This window comes from Manacus candei, unplaced genomic scaffold (assembly GCF_025592945.1).
Source record: "Manacus candei isolate 608988 ecotype Guabito, Panama unplaced genomic scaffold, ASM2559294v1 h1tg000065l, whole genome shotgun sequence".
Lineage (NCBI taxonomy): Eukaryota > Metazoa > Chordata > Aves > Passeriformes > Pipridae > Manacus > Manacus candei.
The window spans coordinates 9,501,120-9,523,373 of record NW_026138113.1 but is presented as its reverse complement, the minus strand read 5'-3'; the positions used below and the strand labels follow the sequence as shown (position 1 = coordinate 9,523,373).

Below are 22,254 nucleotides of genomic sequence, written 5' to 3'. Positions count from 1 at the left end.
GGGCTTCTCCATCTACAGGGCTCCAGCAGGGGAACTTAATCCTAACCTTGAGACCTGCTGGATTTATAGGGGACCAGGGAAAAGGTCAGAGGCTCTTCAGGGTTGAAGCACAGGGACTGACAGCTGGCCATAATCCCCATGAGTGTATTAATAGCTGTGGTGGTGACTGCTTTGATCAGTGGGTAGAAACCAATGCTGTAGTACAACAGTCCAATTTTGTCATCTTTCCAGGGAAATAAACCTGAATGTCCTTTCTATGCGGCTGAGTTTGGAGGTCAAAGGATTTCTCAGCTCAGCCTGGCTTTCTGGGCTTTGCTCAGTGATTCTTCCCTCCTCTGCCTGCAGGTGGCCAAGGCAGTCCTGGAACCAACTCACACCGTCCTGGAGAAGAGCAGCCGCGAGGTTGAGCTTTTCCTTAGTGCTGAGGTTGACTACGCCAAGTTCAAACTGGACACAGTTGAGGTTCATCTGAAGCAGACTGAGCCCTTCCAGACAGAGATAAGCACGTGAGTGCTGGGCACCATGTTGGCCCTTTCCTCCTAAACTTCCAGACTTTGAAATACTTTGTTTGGGCCACCCAGGGCAGCAATTCTGAATGTGGCAGAGTTGCCTGGAGAAGAAGACGTTCCTCAGCAGAAGGTGGTACCAGGAGCCCACCATACAGTGTTACTTTAGTACATGCTTTTTATTCCTCCTCCTTGTTTTTCAGTTTCCAGATGTCCAATACAGGCAAAGTAGCCCTGAAATACTCCTGGGAGGTGGATCTGGAGCAGGAAAGACCATCAAAGCGTTCTGGAAAGCCGTACTCGGTCACTCTAATGCGTGAGTCATTGGCTCTGGGACATTTCAGTTGGTAGCTGAGGGCCTGGGGAGAAGACCCTGCCACTTCACCCCAAAACATTAATTGCTTTTTCATCCCTGTCCACTTCCCAGCTGCAGCTGGAGAGTTTTCTCCTTACCCCCTCTCTGCCTTTTAGCTCCTCCTCTTCTTGCTCTGCCACTTGTGCTCTGCACAGGAGCTGAGCCGGGCTCTGAGGAGAGCCACATGCTGGGTCAGGACTGGGAAGGGGGACATCAGGGCACCTCTTTGGGAAGTCTCTGAGACTGGGAAAAACAAGGGTGGAACAACTGAGCTGCCCTGCAGCCGCTGTCTGTATGCAGTTCCCCACTCCAGGGCAAATGCAAAGTCACTGTCTAAAACCAAGCCTCCTGCCCCAGCATGGGAGTGTGTGCTGCAGGCGGAGACCCTGCTCCCAGCCGCTCTATCTCCTGCTGAAAGTACTTGGCCAGAGGTGCTCCAAGTGCATCCCAGCTCTCTTCCACCCACCTGCAGCAGGAGGCAGAGTTGTTGGGAACAAAGGATTTTGTCTTTGAAAGATGTCCTTTTCCCTCCTGCAGGTTATTTCTTGTCCTCTGCTACTGTGGATCACTGGTTTGAGCATCGTCCAAGTCGGGTGCACTGGGCATCGCCGCTCGAGTCAACTCGGCCCCAGTCAAGTCTGCCCCACTCTACTCAGCCCACGCCAAGTCGGCGCCGCTCAAGCCAGATGACCTGCCTTACAAAGCACGTTAGTTCCTCCATGGAACTGTATCCAGATGACTTCGATGACCCACCGCTGTTCTCCGTCGAGCCTGACTGTGGCACCATCCCTGCTGGCCAAACTCAGATTTTCCAAGTGAAATTCTGCCCGACACGTGTGGGGGAATTTAAGGCTGAAATGCTGTGCAGGTAAGAAATGTCCAGGTGCTTTCCAATCCATGCTCCTGGTGGGTATCACAGGATGGGCCATCTGGTGCACCCTTCCTGCTCAAGCAGGGTCATCCCAGAGAACATGGCACAGGACTGTGTCCAGAGGGTTCTGGAATACCTCCAGTGAGGGAGACTCCACACCCTCTCTGGACAACCTGTCACCTGCACAGGAAAGAAGTTCTTCCCCACGTTCAGGTGGAACTTGTTTTGCATCAGGTTATGCCTATTGCCTCTTGTCCTATTGATGGGCAGCACCAAGCAGAGCCTGGTCCATCCTCCGACATCCTCCCTTCAGTCCCTCTGACTGGAGTGGTGAGCGTGCAGCCCTGGGGACAGCCAGCCCCAGAGAGGCAGCAGGAACACACAGCATCCAAGAGCACAGAAAGATGATCATCTGGCCAAGGCCAGATGTCTGTGGAGATGTCTCTGGATCTGTGTGGAGACAATGGGAAAAGACACTGTATGAAACACTAAGCTCCTGGAGGGCTGCAAAATCTGGAATGGGAGATCCAGAATGGCTGCCAAGGGGCCAGCCAGTCCCCAGCTATGCTTCCTTATGGGACAAGCCCAGCCTCCTTCTCTACCTGGAGCCCCATATGCTGCAGTTGGTCCCCAGGCCCATAACTGGTTGTGTTTCTGCCCTTCCACCTCTGCTGCCTCCATGGCAGGCAGTGCAGTTCTGTTTCATTTGCTGCTCGCTGCTTGCATGGAGAGAGGATGTGACACTGTGTGCTCTGTGAGGAGACAGGCGAGCAGCTGGCTGGCTGGAAATGTTCATCTGGCTAACACCAGTCCCTTTCTTCCCAGCATTCCTAACCTGAAGCCATCTCAGAAGAGCCCATCGGTGTTTGTGATGGGGAAAGGCTATTTGCGGAAGGCTGATCTCAAACGCTCTACGTCACTGCAAAAAGGTGAAACCCAGAGCAGCAAGCCGAAGAAGAAGGTGCAACAGTCAGCAAAACCAGAGTGACACCATTTATGTCATGGCTTCTCCTGCTCATGGTTTCCCAGCCTTCACCAGAAGCCTCCCCAGCTGCTCTTCAACCCCCAACACCCATCCTCTACGTCATCCACGTACTAGCTAATAAACTGTCTCAACCCACAAGTTTTCACACTGTTACTCTTCCAGTTCTCTCCCACATCCACAGGAGGGGAGTGAGCAGGTGTCCGTGTGGTGCTTGGTTGGGAGCTGGGGCTCAGCCATCTCCAGGAAAGCAGCTGTGATCAGACATCACCCCTATTCCTCCATAGGCTGCTCTGCTCTCTTAGGAATTCCCATTCCTTGGCCTTTGTGTAATGGGTGGGGTGGTGAAGTGTCCCTTGATCACACTAGGAACTCTGCATGGCTAATGTGGGAGCAGCACTGACTGTAGCAGGAACTTCAGCTGCTTGGCTAAAGGCTGGGGTGAAGGACAAGAGTGGCAATGATCAGTTATCCCCTGACAGCCTTGGAGCATTTGCTACCTGAACCCTAGCCCGAGGGGAGCACTACCATTGCCTCAGTAATTATTACAATCCAGCTTTCCTTAGGACTGGAAGGTTCAGCCTTCATTGTCCATTGCTCCTTGTTTCCAAGGTGCTTCCCAACATCAGCCACTGTCCCAGAGCTTAGCTGAGTAAGACAACCCATGTCAGTGACAGGCAGAAGAGAAGGTTGTGAGAAGAGACCTCGTAGCACCTTCCAGTACCTGGAGGGGCCTGCAGGGAAGCCAGAGAGGGACTCTTTGTCAGGAACTGTAGTGACAGGCCAAGGAGTAATGGGTACTAATTGAAAGAGGGGACATATGGCTTAGATATTAGGAAGAAATTCTTTACTGTGAGGCTGGTGAGACACTGGCACAGGTTGCCCGGGGAGGTTGTGGATGCTCCAGCCCTGCAACTCTCAAAAAGCCAGGCTGGAGGGGGTTCTGAGCAACCAGGTCCATGGCAGGGAGATGGCACAAGATGATCTTTAAGGTCCCTTCCAACCCCTTAACATCCTGTGAGTCCGTGATTCTCCAAATGTTTGGGCAGAAATGCAGCACTTTGCCCGTCCCTCTCCCGCCGGGAGCTGCTCCAATCCTGCCGCTCAGCCGGGGCTGAACTGGGTCCCTGGAGCCAAACGGCGTCAGCGCCGCATTTCTGGGGCGATGGGGCCCCGTGCTGGGCAAGGAGGGAACGGCCCCGCGGATCCGGCACAGGGAGCGGGGAAAGGGAAGGGACCCGAGCTGTGCCGAGGGGCGGCTCCGGGGCGGGGCGGCGGGCCGGGCACAGCCGCGCCGGCAGGGCCGGGATGGCGGCGGAGCGGGACGGGGAGCGGGACGGGGAGCGGGACGGGGAGCGGGACGGGCACCGAGCGCTCGGCCCGGGCACGGCCGGGGGGTCCCGGCGCTCCGCTCCGTCCGCCCCTGGGCAGGGGGTCAAGGAGAACGCCCGGCGCCGCTTGAGGGAGTTCGATGTGCGGGACAGGTTCTCCCGCCTGCCGCTGCCCAAAGCCGCCGTGCTGCTGCCGCTGATGGTGCGGGGGGGGCGGCTGCACCTGCTGCTCACTGTGCGCTCCATGCAGGTACGGCCGGGGGGCTCGAGGGTGCGACCCTGCCCGGGGAACACTCGCTGTGCACTCCCCGGGCTCTGCACAGCCCCATCCCGACCCTCCCGCTGCCCCGGGATCCGCACAGCCCCATCCCGACCCTCCCGCTGCCCCGGGATCCGCACAGCCCCATCCCGACCCTCCCGCTGCCCCGGGATCCGCACAGCCCCATCCCGACCCTCCCGCTGCCCCGGGATCTGCACAGCCCCCTCTCGACTCATGTGCCCAAGGGCACGACCATGTGTTTTTACACTCCCGTGATTCTGGTGTTTTCGTGCCAGAAACATGTCGGAGCCCCGGAAACCCGTGACAGGAAAAGATTCCCAGAGCAGGAAAGGAAATGATTGTTTACGGTGACTTCAAGAAGAAAAGTTACAATGCAGTGCAGCTTTTATTAATGAGACTTTTCAGTCTGCAGTAAATACTTTGGGTTTTGCTTGGAAAGATCCAAATAATTACAGTTACGTAGCTGATAAGCTCATTGTAAATGTGATTTTTTACGGTTCTTTGATGCACAAGCCTTTTACTGGAATGTACCTAAAAGTACATTATTTAATTATGTCTTTCTGAAGTTCTTGCTCTTACTTGGAGTATTTTAATCTTGCTATTCAAGTTGTCTGTCCGGACTCATCTGTCAGTTTCTTATGCAAACAAGATGATGCAAAATGTAAACTTTGACATACTAAAGCAGAAGTTACGGTATGAATTACACAACGCTATATGGATACAGTGTATTTCTGAGAGTGAGGGTTTATGGATTAGTTGGGGATAGGCTCAGCTTTTTCTTGTGTAGCTCTTGCTAAGGCATGTTTCTTCTGGTCTGCAGAAACCTTAACCACCATTTCCAGCAGCTTTGACTGAAAGGATAAACATAAAGTGATGCTGCAATACCAGCAAGTATCTGTGTTCATCCAAGAGGAAATATACAACTTGTTATATTTAACAGTAATGCTCCTTTACATTCTAGCTGAGAAGATCACCGGGGCAAGTGTGTTTTCCAGGAGGTAAAAGTGAAGCCAGTGATAAAGATGAAATTGATACTGCTCTCCGAGAAGCTAAAGAAGAGGTGGGACTCCAGCCAGAGAAGGTGGAGGTGATCTGTAGGCTGGTGCCTGGAATTGATAAGGTAAGTCAACATAAAATTAGAAAATAGGATGGGTTGTTATATTTTGTGAGGTTGACAGTGACCTTTTCAAACCTCAAGGGAAGAAGGTTTTTTTCTGTGTTTGGTATTTGTCAGACCAGCCTTGAGGCACCAGTTAGTGACACACTGGAGTACCAGGGTGACAGTGCTGCACTGGTGAGAGTTTAGCAGAGAGCCATGAAGACAGTAAGGGTGTTAGAGCACATGGCTTATGAGGAGACGATGAGAGAGGTGGGTTTGCTCAGTTTGAAAGCCAGCAGGGCTATCTGTTCTCTTCTCCTGGGTGGCTGTAGAGAGGATGATACCAGACTCTTCTTGAGACAGTGGACACCAGCAGCAATGTGGAAGTTTGGATAAGATGCAAGGAAAATACTCTTTACCATGAGGTTAGCCCAAAACCAGAGCAGATGTTCCTGACAGGCTGTATAACAGGGCTCCAATGTCCTGCTGAAGCCTCACAAGTTTCTCACTCAGTGTCCTGCTGACACCAGGGCTGTGCAGGCAGAAAGGGCCTGCCAGAGGTGATGTGCACTGGGATTCCATAGGAAACTCCATCAGGGAAACTCCCGGAGTTATCTTTGGAGTGTTGGTCTCTGTTTGTAAATTAACAGCCTGCCAATTTCAATAACAATCTTCAGTGTTGCAGAAGATGCATTTTCCCATAGCACAGAGGGGCTGCTGTTTCTAAAGACTATTTTTGTTCTCCAGGTAACATTTTATTACTGTGTTTTCTGTTTTTCTATCTGTTAGCAATATCCTCTCCCCATTAAAAACCAGAAGAACCGGTTTTGAAATTTTATTGCGAAATGCTTTAGTTAACTTCTTAAATTATAATTTCTATGCAGATGACATTAAAGTCATGTAGCTCAGAGGCTCTGTGTAAAAATGATCAAATTTTCAGTGTTTTCCAGTAAATTGTCTCAGTCAGTAGAAAAAACCGTGTTGGTTTTGGACCTCAAAAATTTTACCTGTCGGAAGCTACTTTGTCTTCTCTGTACAGAATTCCAGGTGATTCTGACTCGGATGGAGTCTCTCCAGCCGTGCATGAAAGAGCACAAATGCTGTTTTGGTGTTACTCCTTTCTACTGAACAATGATCTTCGTTAGTGTGAATAAATAAAGCTAGCAAAATATCTTAACAAATTTTGGTGTGCTCTTGATACAAACTACTATTTCAGTAGATTTTGCCTCCCTATGGGAGAAGGGATTACATTTAAAATTAAAATGTCCATAGATAGGTGGTTTCAAAAAGCGTGTGTTCTATAGCTAGATATGCTTTAATCATATTTCTGTATCTATAGGAACATATTTCTATATTCCAGGAAAATTCCTATATCCTAGGAAAATAGATACAGAAATATGATAAAGCATGGGTGATATGGAAAATTTAGATTAAAATCAGAATTTGACAAAGCAAATAAGGAAGACCCATGAGAAAGCATGCATGTTTTTTATTTCTGTAGCAGAGTGACAAGCCTTTTTAACTGCAATATGATTATACAGAATGAACTGAATAAACTGAATATTTGTAAAATCATGTTTAACAAATACATAAAGATAATTTTAAATTGTTAAAACCAAATTACATAGCTTGCCATTAGAGGGACTAAATTGCATTACAGTTAAGAATAGTTCATAGGCTTCTTGTACTCATTTTGCAACAGCTGAAATGCTTTTAAAATAAAGAACATTTGTACTTGGTACAAACCTAATATGTTTGAGGGTTTTGTTGATAGGGTTTTCTTATTGTTTCTTTTTCTCTCCTTTTAGATGAATCATTTGGTGACACCAGTTGTAGGATTTATAGAGGATGCATTCCAGGCCACTCCTAATCCAGATGAAGTGAGCGAGGTTTTTTTTGTGCCTTTGGAGTACTTCATCAAGCCCTTAAAGTACAAGGCCTTGTCCTATAAAACCTCATCAGGTTCCTTAACTCTGATGCACTGCTTTATATATTATGACCAGGAACATAAAAAGTCATTCAAGATATGGGGACTTACTGCACACTTTGCTGTATTTCTTGCTCTTGTAATTTTTGGAGAGAGACCTACCTTTGAAGTGGATTATGACCTTGACAACTTGATTTCATCCTCCGAGAATTACTTTATTAATTTGTATGCTTCTATATATGAAAGAAAGAAGAGTAATCTGTGACAAACTGGTCTGGCAATCAGTTTATACTGAAGGAGGAAAAAGGGTTTTGTTTATTCCCACTGTACCTGTTATTTGTTTGAAAGTGACACTTGAATTTTTTTCTGAATCGGGAACTTCTTAAAGCTTATTTCTAACTAATGTTTTTCGGTTGACTAGATTAACATAATTTTTAATCTCTTTTAAAGTTGCCAGAAGCACGCAGCATTTTTGATGAAACACAGTTCTGGAAGGTCTGTTTCAGTTCCTGCCTCTGTTTTGTGTGATCGGAGATACTTTCTATGGTTTGCCTTCTGTATAATGAGATGATACTATTGTATCTAATTTGTGTCTCTTTGAGTTGGAATATGAAAGCTCTGGGGGGTCTGCCTGTCTTTTTATATGTGGCAAACTACGTATGGACAACACAATGGATACAGTCTGATGTGGTGTCTTTAAGCACTTACAAAACGCACAATAAAAATATTAAAAGTGTTGGCTGCTTTCACAGTCTTGTTTTGTTTTGCTTGGGCTTGTGGAGGGAAGAGGGTGGGATGATATGTTTAATGAATCTTGCTCATTTCATCGTTTCTCGCAAGGAAATTCTGTGGGCTGTGGAAAACTTAGGATAGAGGCAACAGGAATTAACGTTGCTCCTCAGCATCTTGTTAGCATCCCTACTGGGGAGTCATCTCCAGGAAAGACAAGTGGAGGTGAGTATTCACAAGGACAAAAATGCTAATGTATGGTTGGCTCTTCCTTCCCCAGGCACCCTGGCAGTGTCAGACACGTGGTGCTCTTAGTGCTTGTTCCCTCATTGCTGGAGAAGTAGAAGCTTGTTCACAGTGGTCGTGACCTTGCTGGCAAATGGTGAAGTTTTTAAAAGTTAAAGTGACTTAGTTTGGATTTGAGATGTTGTTCACAACTCCAAGTGTTACCAGGCCTGGACAGCTGATTTTCCCTGGGTACCAAGGTGAGTTGAAGGCAGGCAGTGTCTCTCAGAATCTCGTGCCCTAGTGCTAGTCTTGAAGTAGAGGAACAAAAACTCTCAGTTGTTCCTGTGGGTGTTTGCACTTGTGCAGTTTCAAACTCTTCATCATATTACTTCTAGCCTCAGTGCTTTCTCTCAGTGCTTAATGTGTGCAGGAAAAGTAAGTAATTAAAACAAGAATGTTTTTAATTAAAATAGAGCAAAGCAATTAGACCTTTGATTAGTAAACAAAACAGGTACCAAGAGACATAATTACTTAGCATCCTCCTCTGCTCCCAGGTGACTTTTTTCTTTTCATCTCTCAACCTGATCTGAACAGAAATTGCACAAATTGTACAAATTCAAACCATTGTTTGGCTTTAGTTCTCTATTTAAACATTATTGTGGGAAACTGTCAACACAGCACCAGCAGTTCCAGCTGTTGCTCCTTTTAGAAAATGTAAATTGTGTTGATTTATAAATCAGCCATTTGAACTTGTTGAAAAACAAAACTTACAGAGGTCCAGCCACAAATTCTTGAGTGATTTACAGTTAAACCAGTGGGGCTTCATGCTTCACACTGAGCATCCTATGTAATTTTACTGCTGTTAGTTTGGAAATTTGGGAAGTACTTTCTTAACTCAAAAGACTCATTGTTTGTTTAGGTATCCATCTGGGATTTGAGTGCCAAAAAAACTACTTTAAGCACAAAAGTAATAGAAGGAAATTTCAGTGCTTGCTACCAAAACTATAATTCTGCAAGTCCCACATTTATTAATTGGAAATTGTTACCTTAGGCAATCTTCTGATAAAAATCTTCCACAGTTTTTTGGGGCAGGAACTAGAACACAAATCCCTTCAACCTGGGCAGGGTTCTTTTCTACTGTTCCTGTGTTATATCTGAATATTACTAAAATTTATTTCCACCCACTTTTATTTTGAATGTAGTGATTTTAAAGGGTGCCTGTACTTTGCATTATCGATTGCAAATGCACTGATACCTTAAGTATAGTATGTTAATATAGCTTCTAATCTGAAAAGGTGGTTTGTACATATGTATATTTATTCCTTGAGCTTTTCTTACAAACAAATCACCAAGGTCATTACTCAGTTGAGAAAAGGTATGAAAAATAAATTCCAGATTATATTCTCCAGCTATGGGATAACTGATGTTAGCATGACAGTGAAATGGGTACAAAGGCTTGTATCAGAACAAGAAAATTACTGATATGATATAAAATTATCTAAAAATAAGTGGTGTACAGTTGAATGTGAGTTGTTAGTCATTCTTTTAGTTAATGTGCAGTGATTCAACATTTAACATTTCTATATTTTTCAGTTCTCAAATCAGGCTTTTGGTATTTAACATTTATGTGAACATAAAGCACATATATTGGATAAGTAAACTGGTATTTAACAATTATAGCCATATAAAAATAATAAAAATTACTTAAAAGAGTATTTAGACTAGTTTGCAGCACATTTGCGTGAGGAAAAAACAAAATGTTCCTTTCATCTCTAGCAGTTCAGTGTGTGTTGCTCAGTTAAAATGCAGCTGGAGTTCATACAGGGTTAAGGCATGTATAGATAGATGAGAATGTAAATATTCAAGAAAGCAGATTACTTCTATTCAACCTGTGCCTAAATCATGTAAATAAAATAGAAAATCTGGAGATGCTTCTGTCTTTCAAGAAAAACCCCATGTCTGTGTTTGCATGTCAATATGAATGTGATGTACCTACAGTGATCCCTTTTTTTAGAAGGTTGCCATAGCAATGCAGCTTTCACAACAGTAAATGTTAAATCATCTCCAGCTTAAAAGAAATAGTTACAGTAAAAAGGGTCATTAGGTAATCCCTCTGTCCCCCTAACCTTACTCTTCCCAAAATGTAATCTAAGAAATAAGGAAGAGAAAAAAAGAATCACACTTTTTCTGATTCCTTGCAGAAGCTCATTCTGCAGTCAGAATGCTCACTTAGTGTATGGGATTATGAGTTTTAACATAGATTTCTTTATGCTTTATGATGTTAACTAAATATACTACATTGAATGGTTGCCTGTTCCTTAGCAGTTCAGATTTAGGGTAGGTTTTTGTTTGTTTTTCAAAATTAAAAGTACATGTGCTAGGAAGGAAAACATCCAAGTAATAATGTAACATTAATGAAGAAGAGTCATCCTGTTTGTCAGAGCCTGCTGCAGGGGCAGGATTGTTCTCTGGCTGCAAAGAGAGTCATTACTGTGGGCATATTTACCTCTTCTCATCCTGGGGTCTCTAATCCTTCAGACTGTCCAGGCTTGGCTGTTTGTCTGCCTTGATCTCCACTATATTTCATTTGGACATATATTTTATTAAAGTTAACAGGCTCACAGGAAGGTTTGCTTTGGAAAGGACCATAAAGCTCACCTCGTTCCACCCCTGCCCTGGGCAGGGACACCTTCCAGTTGGTTGCTCCAAGCCCTGTCCAACCTGGCCTTGGAAGAGACACCCCTGGCATTCATTCTGCAGCTGCTGCAGTGTTTGACCACCAGCACAGCTGCTCTAAAATATTTTTATGCTATGGCTGTTGTGGTGAAGTGCTAGCTTTTCTCTGAACAGGAACTGCTGTTCAGAGAAAAGCTAAATTTGTGTAGATTGTAATGCTCCTCCAGAGCCCCCCATAAGAGCCACATATCCAATTGTTGACATGAATATGAATAATTCCAGACAAAGGGTTCTGTATAAGTTCAAAAGATTATGGACATAGTGATGTAAATCTCTATTGAGATGGATTTTTACATAGATGGATTTGTACATAGAAACAAACACCTGTAGAAAAGGGGTTGACAAACAGAACGCCTAAATGGTGTTTATTTATTCTCTATTTGGATAAAATTAATGAAACCATTTTATTTTTCTCATCATTTAATTGCTGCAGATCTGTAGTTGCAAAAATCACAGCAATTTCATTGACCTTACCATAGCTGTTCCAAAGTACATCCTCTGAGGCCTTAGTTTATACTGCATACCTAATTTAACTGATAACACATATTATCTGTTACATTTTATCTTGTATCTTTCAATTATTTCTTAGAATTTGTGTAACAGGTGCTATTAATAGTTCTACTTAATAAATCAGTACTTTTAAAGAAGCCTTTGTTTAGAATATATTGTTAGTTGTTCTTAAAATACTGAGTGTAATTTTAAATCCAAGAGCAACATCTTTTTAGATCATCTACAGTACTGATTCACTGATATTTATGGGAAGCAAAATGAATAAAATGGGATTGCTATAGTTCATTGCCAGGTTTCTTTGTTAAAAATGGAGCTCTACAGAATTCATTATTTGTGGATTTCAACTATTAACTGTTAACTACAAAAGCACTGATGAATTAATAACAGATGTAAATGAAGGCCCACTGCTATTTGAAAAACTGGGAATACCATTGAAAGAAAGGAAGTTGATCTTATACACCTGGCATCAAGTTGTTCCTTACTTTAGGAAAAGGAAAAAGGTGTGTGCAGTGGATGGAGCACATTCTCTACAGCCATCAGGCTGAAAGGGCTAAAAGGCAGCTGCTCTGATTGAGGCCTCTGGATCTGAGAGCCTGTCAGCCTGGGAGGAGCTCTAGAAGGCTGCAAGGAAAAGGTACCACCTGGTTAGAGCTACCTTAGAGTGGGTGTTGTGCTCTGTGGGGCAGGAGAGAGAGGGTTATCCAGAAGGAGGATGTACAGCTGTGCAGAACAGGACTGTAGCTGTAGATCTCCTCAGCATCACATCACTGACCACAAGCAAGGAAAGGAAAAAATATCTTTGGTCTGAGACCTGTCTTCCAGATATATTCCTGTTATTTAAAACTGTAACACTGATTCTAATGCATAGAATTTGCTGTGGTATTTACCCAACTTTGACTGAAGATAGCTGATTACCACACTGATCTATGTACTACATAAAGCCTTGCTCTGAATTTAAGAGCATCAGTCAAAATAAATGCACCAGTAAGACTTTATGGAGTAGCACTGTTAGATTCTTGCCCAGCTATCACATCTGAGGGCTAGTATCTAATCTTGCAAACAGGCCACACTTAGATAAGTGTCTTGGGTCCTGTCTGTGAGTAAGAAAGTTCTTTTGACATCCTCCAAGTTGTCTTGTACATCTGAGCTGGTTATTCAGAGACATCCAAGCTGAAAAGTTTTAGGTGAGCCTTTTTACCATTTTATGTTGTGAGTGTTAACATGAAGAAAAAGAAGTAAATTTAGAATTTAAAGAGACAAGCGGAGAAGGATGGAAGAAGGGGAAAAAAAGTTTAGTTGCTTGAACTATTGATCCCATTTATTAATACCTGCATTTGTGTCCAGAGGCCCTACTTAATACACAAGCGCCCTTTCTCCCAAAAGAATAGGAAGACTTTCTGCTCTTGAAAGTTGCTCATTAAGAAATACTCATATCAGAAAGTGTCTGGCATCAGAAGAGTTCCTCAGCTCCATCCACAGAGGCAGGCATGCAGCTGTGTGTGTTCTTTTGGCCATTTTGCATTTGGCGACTGCACAACCTGCAGCCTGATTTCTGGAAATGTTCAATATTTAATTTACTTATTAAACATTAAGGCTTATTAAGCAGGAGAGACAGATGGTTCACAACACTGTGGTGGGCAGTCATATGGCTCCTGCAGACGTATTGTGGAGCTCAGGATATAAAGAAATTTCTGTTTCATTTAGGTGCTGTGAGTCAGATCTGCAGCTGCTGGAAATTAGTTCCAGAGATACTGATGATTCGTCTGCTGTGTGGAGTTATCCATTAGAAAAGCAGGCATGGGGAATTCTGGCTTTATTCTGAACAAAAATGTGTTTTATTCAAAAGCTTGGAGAAGTTCTTGTTGCACGCAGTGAGACTGATGAGATAAACAGGACCAGAGCTCTGCCTGAATCCTGAATTGGCAATCCAGGTGTTCTCCCAGCTCCTGTCAGCATAAGTCCCATTACACTTGCCCAGATTTCAGTGCCTTTTAGCCATCACGGGCTCCTGGGCTACCTTGCAAAGGCAGACCAAGCAGAGGAACACCCAATTCCTTTCCACCAGCCTGGGCAACAAACCCAAAACTTCTCACAATTTCTAGTAACATTTCTGAAATTCTTCAGAATAATCATCAGTCTTTTATTTCCACTCTGTATAATTAAACCTTCTGTGGACTGAATTTCTTCAATTTGCCACTTTCTATTGAATTTCAGGTATATGTGCCTGAGAAAACAGACTCTGAATCCTTAGGCTTCATGTTTTCACAGTAGTACAATGGGATGATGCACCTCAAAAACAGTTATAACATCTGTCTATTCTCCTAAATTGAGGATTATATTTTAAATCAATGCTGATTTAGTTCATCCATCATTTTCTGCTTAAATCTGACAGCCCAGGAATTTGATAGTGAGATGTTATCCTTTGAGAATACACTATTTAAGCTTTATGTGGGGTTTTGGGGAGGATTGTTGCTGGGGTTTAAATGTATAGAGGGTGTAAATATATAGGGGGTAAAAGATGGAACACAAAAATAGATGCTGCCAAAGATTAAGAAAGGCCATTGATGCTCAGGGATTGCAGGTGGATGTTATCTGGGTTTTATATTGCATTTAGGGCCTCAACCTGCAGTAACCTCAACAGCTTTCTAATAAGGAACCCTTGGGGTTTATCTATTCTGTTCCTTCAGGCTTTGTGTTTTGAGGGAGATATTAGAACAGTTACTCCTTTATGGAGAAACGTTACATTCCTTTTGTAGTAAAGGCAATTAAAACTTAGTTGTGACCTAAGCATTGACTCAGATATGTCAGTTACTCCAGAGCTCTCTGGTGGCTAAAGCTATATATGAGTAACTTAAGTTGCTGTGGTACATATTTCTAAAAGACCATGCATTGCCAAAACCTGCTGATCTAAAGACAACCTCGGGCTGGCTGTGCTGTTTGATTGTCCTAGTTCTTTGTGTACAAACGGATTTTATGGGCAAGCAGGTAGTTTACTGTGTATTTACCCCCAAACTGTCCTTTTTTTGCCTTTAATTAGAACAGAGCTAGAAGATAATTCCTGAAAGGCGAACCTATTCAGCCAACATCAAGGGGAGGCTGGGGAGGAGTGGGAGGAAAAGGAAGATGACAATGAGTTGACCCAGATTTCTGCACTGTCAGAAGCAGCTACACTCCTGTCAGATTCCAGCTGGGAATGAGCAGTACTGGGTGGTACCTCATTTCCCCTGGTTGGGAGGGGAGGAGGGACAGATTCCCTGGCACATATGGTCTGTGTGGAGGTACAGATGATGCAGAGGACATGAGCTGCTGCTGCAAACAGGTACGTTTATTTACTTAATTGAGTTGTCGTGGCAACTGCTTCATCTGAACTGCTACAGTGTATAGGTTGTCCTTGGCACCTGATGACTCTGCACAAACCATTACACTTTACACCAAAAAAAGTCCAACTCTTGTTTAGTCTACCTAGAACCAGTATGAAAGTATAGTTTTAATGGAGTGGAGGCAAGACTTACCTGTTAATACTGAGTCATCACTGCTAAATTACTGAGTTCTGCTTAAGGCTGGAGGTAGAGAGCATGCAAAAATGGGTGTTTGTGGGGATGCTTCTCTTGTTAAAATCAGAAGCAAAGTGGCACGAGTTAGGGCAGTGATTTTCACTTTAGACTACCCTTGTCTTTGGGAGTGCACCTTACTGAGGCTCCTCCTCCCCTGGAGTCTGAAATCCCACTGATTGATGGGAAAGTGTCCAGAAGGGAGAGGAAGAGCTGCAGCAGCAGCATCAGGCCCATCCCTGGCTGAATGTACCTTTGTGACTGCAGAGAGCAGGAAGTATTTAACAACAGGAATCCCATATTGAATTATTTGTCCACAACTTGGCACATAAGGTGACACATTGTATGCAAGAGGGTCTTTGGTACCGCCTGGGAAATGAAAAACTCTGGGAAAGAGATCACTGGGTTAAAAAGTACCGAAAGTGTTCCTGTAAGTTCTTGTTGCATAGATGTTTATTTCCCACAGTTGACACTGGGGTGTTTTAAGCCCTGGCAGCTCCCTGGTGTGTCAGTGTGGCCACATCAGGGGCTGGGCCAGCCCAGCTGAAGAGGCAACACCTTGCAAGGGTCTGTGGGAATGGGCAAGAGGGAAGTGAGAATGCCTGAAACTGCTGGAAACTTTGTGAGTTGCAGCTTGATTTATAGTTAGTTAGTTCCTGACAGCTAATCTTCCTGTGGAATGATAATGTGCTCTTTTCCTACCCTGCTCTGTGGTCTGGTTGAAAAAGAGATTCACCTCACAGATTAGGTGATCTGTGGATGTGCAAAATCCATTACTGCAGCTCAGATGATAGGAAGTAACTCAGCAAGGCATGATATCAATCACAGGCCTAAATCAGTAAGAGGAGAACTGGAAGTTGTGACTCAGGGGTTGTTTTAAGCTCTGTCACCAATCAGCAGCATAGCCATGTTGTGTAGGTTGTGATTCAGGCATCAGGAACACATTGCCTGGGGTATTACAGGATCTACTGCACGAGCACTTCTTGCTTAGATGGCACAATTCAACAGAGAGAGCGATGATAAAGGGGAGTTATTGTCAGGGATGTATCATAAGCGTATCTTGTAATCCTGTCAAGGAGCACATGTGTTCAGGATAAGGATATGCTGCCAGTAGGCTGCACTAACCCTCTCAGAATGGCTTTTTCCTGATGAAGGAATCTCCTGTTCTCCATTCTGGCAAAGAAACCCAGCTCCTGGCTGAGGTGCTTGAGCACACCTATCAGAGCCTGGCAGGAACCTGTTCTTGCACTGCAGCACTGTAGGATGGGGATAATGTGCTGTCACTGTTTTCGACACTGATGTGTCTTTGTCACAGTTTTCCAATTAAAGGCCTCCATTTTCTCTTGTTTCAATGGTTAAAATGACCTCCTGCCTTTTAACTGCAGTTGTTCTATTTCTGATGCTGCTCACCAGCAGAGTGGGCTGTGATCACTGTAACTGTCCCTCAGAATCTTTGCTAAAATTGTTGGCAGTTTCCTCTAAAATTCAGCAAGACTTGGCTCTGTATTTTTATCTGAGGAGGGCTTTGGTGACAGTTCACGGCTGTCTGGTCATGCAGGAAGTTTGCTGATAGGTTGTGCTGTTCAGTTGTTTCTGCAGAGCTTTTGAAATCTCCTGCAGAGCTCAGTCTCAGTAGCCCTGGAGCTGGGGCATCACTGAAGGAAGTATTGTTCTGTGTGCCTGATGGATCACAGTACCTCAGACCACTGAACACTCATCCTGCTATTTCAAAGAATTCCTGCCTGTCTTGAAGGAATGTTCTATTTGGATAGGGCATACACTTTCAGAAGTAACCCACAAACCTTTCTGGAGGGCTTCACACAGATTTCTCTTTTGATGTACCTGCTTCCCATGAGCTGATACCAGATTCTTTAGCTTAGGTGTGTCTGTGGGGCACTGCCTTCTCCCTTCATTTCTTCATGTTCCTACCCACACTTCTCTCTCAAAATATAGGAAGCTCAACACCCCTGCCACCACCTTGTTAAAATAAGAGAAATACCCTGCAAGGTTAACTTCCTGGAGCACTGTTCATCTTTTCTGAACCTAGCTAATAATTGCTCCTCTTTTAACTTGATTAACCCAACAATAGCTTTATCTTTTCTAAACTGGAGAAATTAAACCCTTCAGTTAAAAACTTGAAAGTAGGGCAAGCCTTTTTCCATCTTGCTACAAGGGAGGTGACTTCAAGGTGACAAAAGGTCCAGCCCCTTATTACAAAAATTCCTTTTTGGACTGCACATGCCTGTTAATCCCTCCGATTTCAAGGTCTCTGAGGAAACTTGGGTGACATTCAGCAGAAATAATTCTGATGCTGCAGCTTAACCAAGATAGTATTGGTATTTGGATCTGATCTGGTAACACAATCCCCCTTCTCCACCTGAGATTCCAGATACTAGTCAGCATCTCCACATTTAAAGAGAGATGCTGGCTGGTTACCTACCATGAAAGGACATTGCTTAGCTCATGGTTAAAACATCAAGCAGAAAAGTTTCTGTATATTTTTCTTATGTTAAAAAAAAGGAGCTTTTCTATTTTTATAGTGCAAAATACCCATTTCCCTAGAAATCTCAATTTCCTTTGTCCTGACTTCACTTCCCGACTTTTAGTTTTGACTGTAGATATAAACTGCATTTTGAATTATTTCTTTAAAGAGTAAAGCAAATGCCAGCACTTGTGTAGTCCACCTTGTACTGTGATTTTACAAAGAGACTCTTGGCTGCATTCCAAACTCTTGCCTAAAATGGTTTCAAATTTTACTTTAAATCATCTGATGTATCAACCAGCTAGGCTTTAGATATGAAATTATCTCAAAGTGAGGGGAAATCAAACTGCATGCTCAGGAAGTATTTGTGACCCTTCCATTTTACCCTGAAGGAAAAAGATTTATCCAGAGTGCCCAAATTTTCTTGCAGGTTTTCTTAGACTGGACAAAAAATCGAGAAAATTATGGTTTACATTGATATCTAATTGTGTTAGGTCAGACAGGGAGATAGTGGCTATGGTCTAAAACTTCCACATAGAAGATCATTTCATTAGGACTTTGAAGCCCTTTAACAATGGCTACTGTGGCCAAGTGGCCACTGTGGCCATTCATGTTTTAATACCTTATCTGAATACTTGTTCCTGATAGTTCACAGGCATTCTAATCAATCTGCAGAATTTCTAGAGGGAGAAGAATTGAATGCTTCCCTTATGCAACACGATGTGTTGTCTACCTTGAGTCTACAACCACATCCTACCCTGCTACTAAGATGTCCCTCAAAGCACAAACTTGGCCTCAGTGAAAGAAGTGAGAATGCTCTATGGGCTCTCATCTCCTGACCCTCCCTCCCGCCCCAAATTTCCAAATGCACTTACAAATCATGGAATCTATTGGACCAGATCTGATTTCTCAAAAGGCTGGAGCACTGAAGAATCATTTGTCTTGGTTGCACCTAGGAAGGTTTGCTATGTGGTGTTTACCTTGATCTTGTCTCCAGAAATCATCTTTACGTGACATTTAGCTGATTATTATTGAAAAGCACACTGGAAATTACACCAGGACTTCTTCAAAGCCCCTAAATGGTGCCCAGCTGTTAGAGAGATAAACTAGTTGTTGGTAGAACTGCCTTGTTAAGGTTTAGGTCTTGACATGCTTCAACGATCTCAGACCCGGGGGAGGTTAACAAAGCTTGGGAAGAAGGATGTGCTACTGATAATGGGCACAGAGAATGCAGAATTTATGGGCCACAAGGACACTTGGCAGGACTCCCAAGATAAGGAAGAAACTAACAAAGCCAGCTCAGCAACTGTGCTGAAATCAGCCCCGACGGGGCAGAGGGTAACTCCAGTACCTTTAAGGTAGGAGATTGCAGGGGGAGAAAGACTGAGCATGTGAACTGATTAGCATGAGAAGCCAGAAAATCATTTAACCAACAGAAGGTAGAATGCTAATTAATAGGAGAACTAGGTAACTTGTAGCCAATGAATACTGATGCCCTTGTTTGCTAAAATGTATAAATGGTGTAAATTTTTGATGATCGCAGAACCAGCCTTTTGTGGGTTATGGCCCAGCTCCCCAGTTTGCACAAACTAGAATGAAAAATAGAAATACCTCACCTTGCTGTGTGAACTGGCACTGTGCACCAGGCAGTGAGCCCACGCTGGGACAGGATAAAAAACAGAATGGCACAGTCAGTCCTCCTGTGTAGTAACACTGCTGTCAGCAAATGGTTCCATTTCGGACTACAATTCTTTTTTTTATGTTATCTTTCAGTACGGTGCAATACACCTACAGATGCAATAAATAAATTACTGAGTCATAGACTCATAGAACTACAAAACTGTTTGGGTTGTAAGGGACTTTAAAGCTCATCTCGTTCCACCCCCTGCCATGGGCAGGGACACCTTCCACTAGCCCAGGTTGCTCCAAGCCCTGTCCAACCTGGCCTTGGACACTTCCAGGGATGGGGCAGCCACAGCTTCTCTGGGCAACCTGTGCCAGGGCCTCCCCACCCTCCCAGGGAAGAATTTCTTCCTAATATCCAATCTAAATTTGCCCTCTCTCAGTGTGAAGCCATTCCCCCTTGTCCTGTCACTCCAGGCCCTTGTAAATAGTCCCTCTCCATCTTTCTTGTGGGCTCCCTTCAGGCACTGGAAGGCTGCAATTAGGGCACCCCAAAGCTTCTCTTCTTCAGGCAGAACAATCCCAATTCTCTCAGCCTTTTCATTATAAACATTTGGTACAGTGCCATTATCAATAGTAAAAGCTTACCCAAAGTATTCACTAGTATGCCTAACTATAAAATAAGGAATTACTTCTCTAGGTGAAAAAGGCATTAAGATTTTTGAGTCCTGTTTCCTTATTTATCAGTTTCCCTATTAAAATCACTATAAAAAGAAGACTTTTTGCTTGGGTTGTGGATCACCTCTGACAGGCAGGTAAGCCCCTCACAGTTGCTCCCTCTCTCCCCTGCAGTGGGGTGGGGCAGAGAATTGGAAGGGCAAAACTGAGAAAACTCATGAGTTCAGATAAAGACAGATTAGTAAGTGAAGCAGAGCTTCACAATATGCAAGCAAAGGAAAATAAGGAATTTATTCCCTGCTTTCCAGGGAGGCAGATGTTCAGTCATTTCCAGGAGAGTAGGGCCACAGCCATAACTCCAAATGTTCCCCTCCCTCCTTCTTTCCCCCAGCCTTTATTGCTCAGCAAGATGCCATATGGTACAGGACACCCCTTCCATCAGCTGGGGTGAGCTGTCCCAGCTGTGTCCCCTCCCAGCTCCCCGTGCACCCCCAGCCATTATCACCCCACCCTGGTGGGGTGGCGTGAGAAGCAGAAAAGGCCTTGGCACTGTGTAAGCACTGCTCAGCAATAACAAAAACACTGCTGTGTTATCAGCACTGTTGGGGTCATAAATCCAAAACATGGCATCATATGAGCTGCTATGAAGAAAGATAACTCCATCCCAGCAAAACAGAATACAGGCTCTAAACCTTGCCTGCAAACTCATATGCATTTATTCAGTGAAAATCCCTCTTTCTGCCAGCCAAGTGAGAGCTAACCTAGAAGCTTTATAATGAACAGTTCCATTAGCATCTTAAGAGCAAACCAGTCTCCAGAAAGGCTGGTGCTTATGTTTGTTGTTATGGGTAATATTTTTTCCTCTGGAGGGAGAGTAGAAGAGAATACAGGGAGAGTAGAAGAGAATACAGCAGCATGCTCAGCTGGTTTATTAAAATCAATGAGTTAGAAAGCAGTAAGTAGCTGTGGAACTGAGGAAAAGAGAATGTTAATAGACCGTGATAAAACACTCCATAGAAAACACAATTATGCTAAAGAATATCTGCAAAAGGCCCATCACAGAGGGCACAACCAGAGCAGCACAGAAAGCTGCATCAAGAGCTTGTGAGGGAAGAGGAGAGTGCTTTGTATTGTAAATCCTGTGGAAATTCTGTGCAGTGATAGAGCTCTCATAAGAGCTGTCAATTAGTACAATGCCTTCAAGTTTAAATTCAAGCTAGAAGCATCCCTGCTCCCAGAGCAGCAACCTTTCTGTCGCATGCTCTTAGACTGTAACTACAGAAACAGGCAAAGCAGACCTCAGCTTGGTAAACATAAAAGCTCACTTTTGTTTCCTTCCAAGAGCTACCTGTATTACACATGTAAATACTTAACAAGAAAAAAAACAAGAGCCACAAAAAGGCAAAATAGCTTGGTAATTTGTAGAAAGTAACTTTGATCAGAAATACAGTGTGTTATTATATGTGATCGGTCTGGAAGGTGACATTCACAGAGCAATGCTCCTGCTGATATTGTGCATGGTACTGTAACAGTGGATAACAACTGGACATAAACAGTCTGATAACTGGATATGCTTTTCCAAACTTATTCTCAGTATTCATTGAATTCTCATTCTTTTGCACACTTCAGCTCTGCTGTGAAGTTCAGAGACATTTTTTCACACGCTTTTAACAAGTTACTCCAGATCCATAATTACTGAGACCAGAGTCAAAATGCCAAGGGGGATTACTCCTTCTCAGTGCTCAAAGTCACACAGAATGAATAAGCACATAAAACCTGTGTATCCCCAGACACAGACCAGTCCAGTTACTGACCACAGGACCTACAACAGGAGATGTAACACATGCAGAAATATTTTACTTTTGCTGTGAATTACCTAAAAGAATAACATAGGAATAATGTCTTGAACCTGTTGGAATTCAGGGATGGCATCCTAAGAAAAGTCTAAGGTTACCTAGCACTTGTGAGAAGGTAACTGTGTGTACTACTAGTTATTATTGATACAAGGTAAACATGGTTCAACTCAGCTTTACAACGTGGGAAACAAGTCATGGAGAGTTGAAATGATGGAGTGGGACAGTGTAGCCAGTCTGCTTGTTGTGAGTGACACTTTTAAGCAATGACAATGTACTTATATCCTGTAACTTTGCTCCTTGTGATTTACTATCCACCTCTGCAATTTTTTTCTGACCTTTTTTTCCCCACATTTCCCAGCTGATCGCCGAAAGGAAACACAGAACTTCAATTTTACTACCAAAATAATATAATAATATTTTTTTTCAGAGTAAAAAATACTCAGAGCTTTCAGAAAACACAACAGAAGTGCTGGAATGCATAACCAGGAGGAGAAGATACCAAACAGTATT

At 43.7% G+C, this 22,254-nt stretch overlaps 2 protein-coding genes across 2 annotated transcripts in view; both read left to right on the top strand.

Annotated features, from left to right (window-relative positions):
* LOC127479048 (hydrocephalus-inducing protein-like) overlaps window positions 1-2,828 on the top strand; it is a 55,627-nt gene extending 52,799 nt beyond the window's left edge. The window contains exons 61-64 of the mRNA XM_051805531.1: window positions 346-506; window positions 710-822; window positions 1,399-1,729; window positions 2,558-2,828. Coding sequence (XP_051661491.1) covers window positions 346-506; window positions 710-822; window positions 1,399-1,729; window positions 2,558-2,720 — 768 coding nt within the window. The 3' untranslated portion in view covers window positions 2,721-2,828. The remainder of the gene's footprint in view (window positions 1-345; window positions 507-709; window positions 823-1,398; window positions 1,730-2,557) is intronic.
* A 1,174-nt stretch (window positions 2,829-4,002) lies between these two features.
* Window positions 4,003-8,100, top strand: NUDT7 (nudix hydrolase 7). The gene is made up of 3 exons (XM_051805769.1): window positions 4,003-4,295; window positions 5,287-5,445; window positions 7,233-8,100. Exons 1-3 carry the CDS (start codon window positions 4,023-4,025, stop codon window positions 7,614-7,616), a joined length of 816 nt encoding a protein of 271 aa, XP_051661729.1. The 5' UTR covers window positions 4,003-4,022; the 3' UTR covers window positions 7,617-8,100.
* Window positions 8,101-22,254: the final 14,154 nt, after the last annotated feature.

What these genes read in the sequence shown, in the direction of transcription:
- NUDT7 (XM_051805769.1), top strand. Translation starts at nt 4,023, where the DNA reads ATGGCGGCGGAGCGGGACGGGGAGCGGGACGGGGAGCGGGACGGGGAG. An exon ending in TCACTGTGCGCTCCATGCAG is followed by an intron (nt 4,296 to 5,286) that starts GTACGGCCGGGG and finishes TTTACATTCTAG; the next exon opens with CTGAGAAGATCACCGGGGCA. An exon ending in TGGTGCCTGGAATTGATAAG is followed by an intron (nt 5,446 to 7,232) that starts GTAAGTCAACAT and finishes CTCTCCTTTTAG; the next exon opens with ATGAATCATTTGGTGACACC.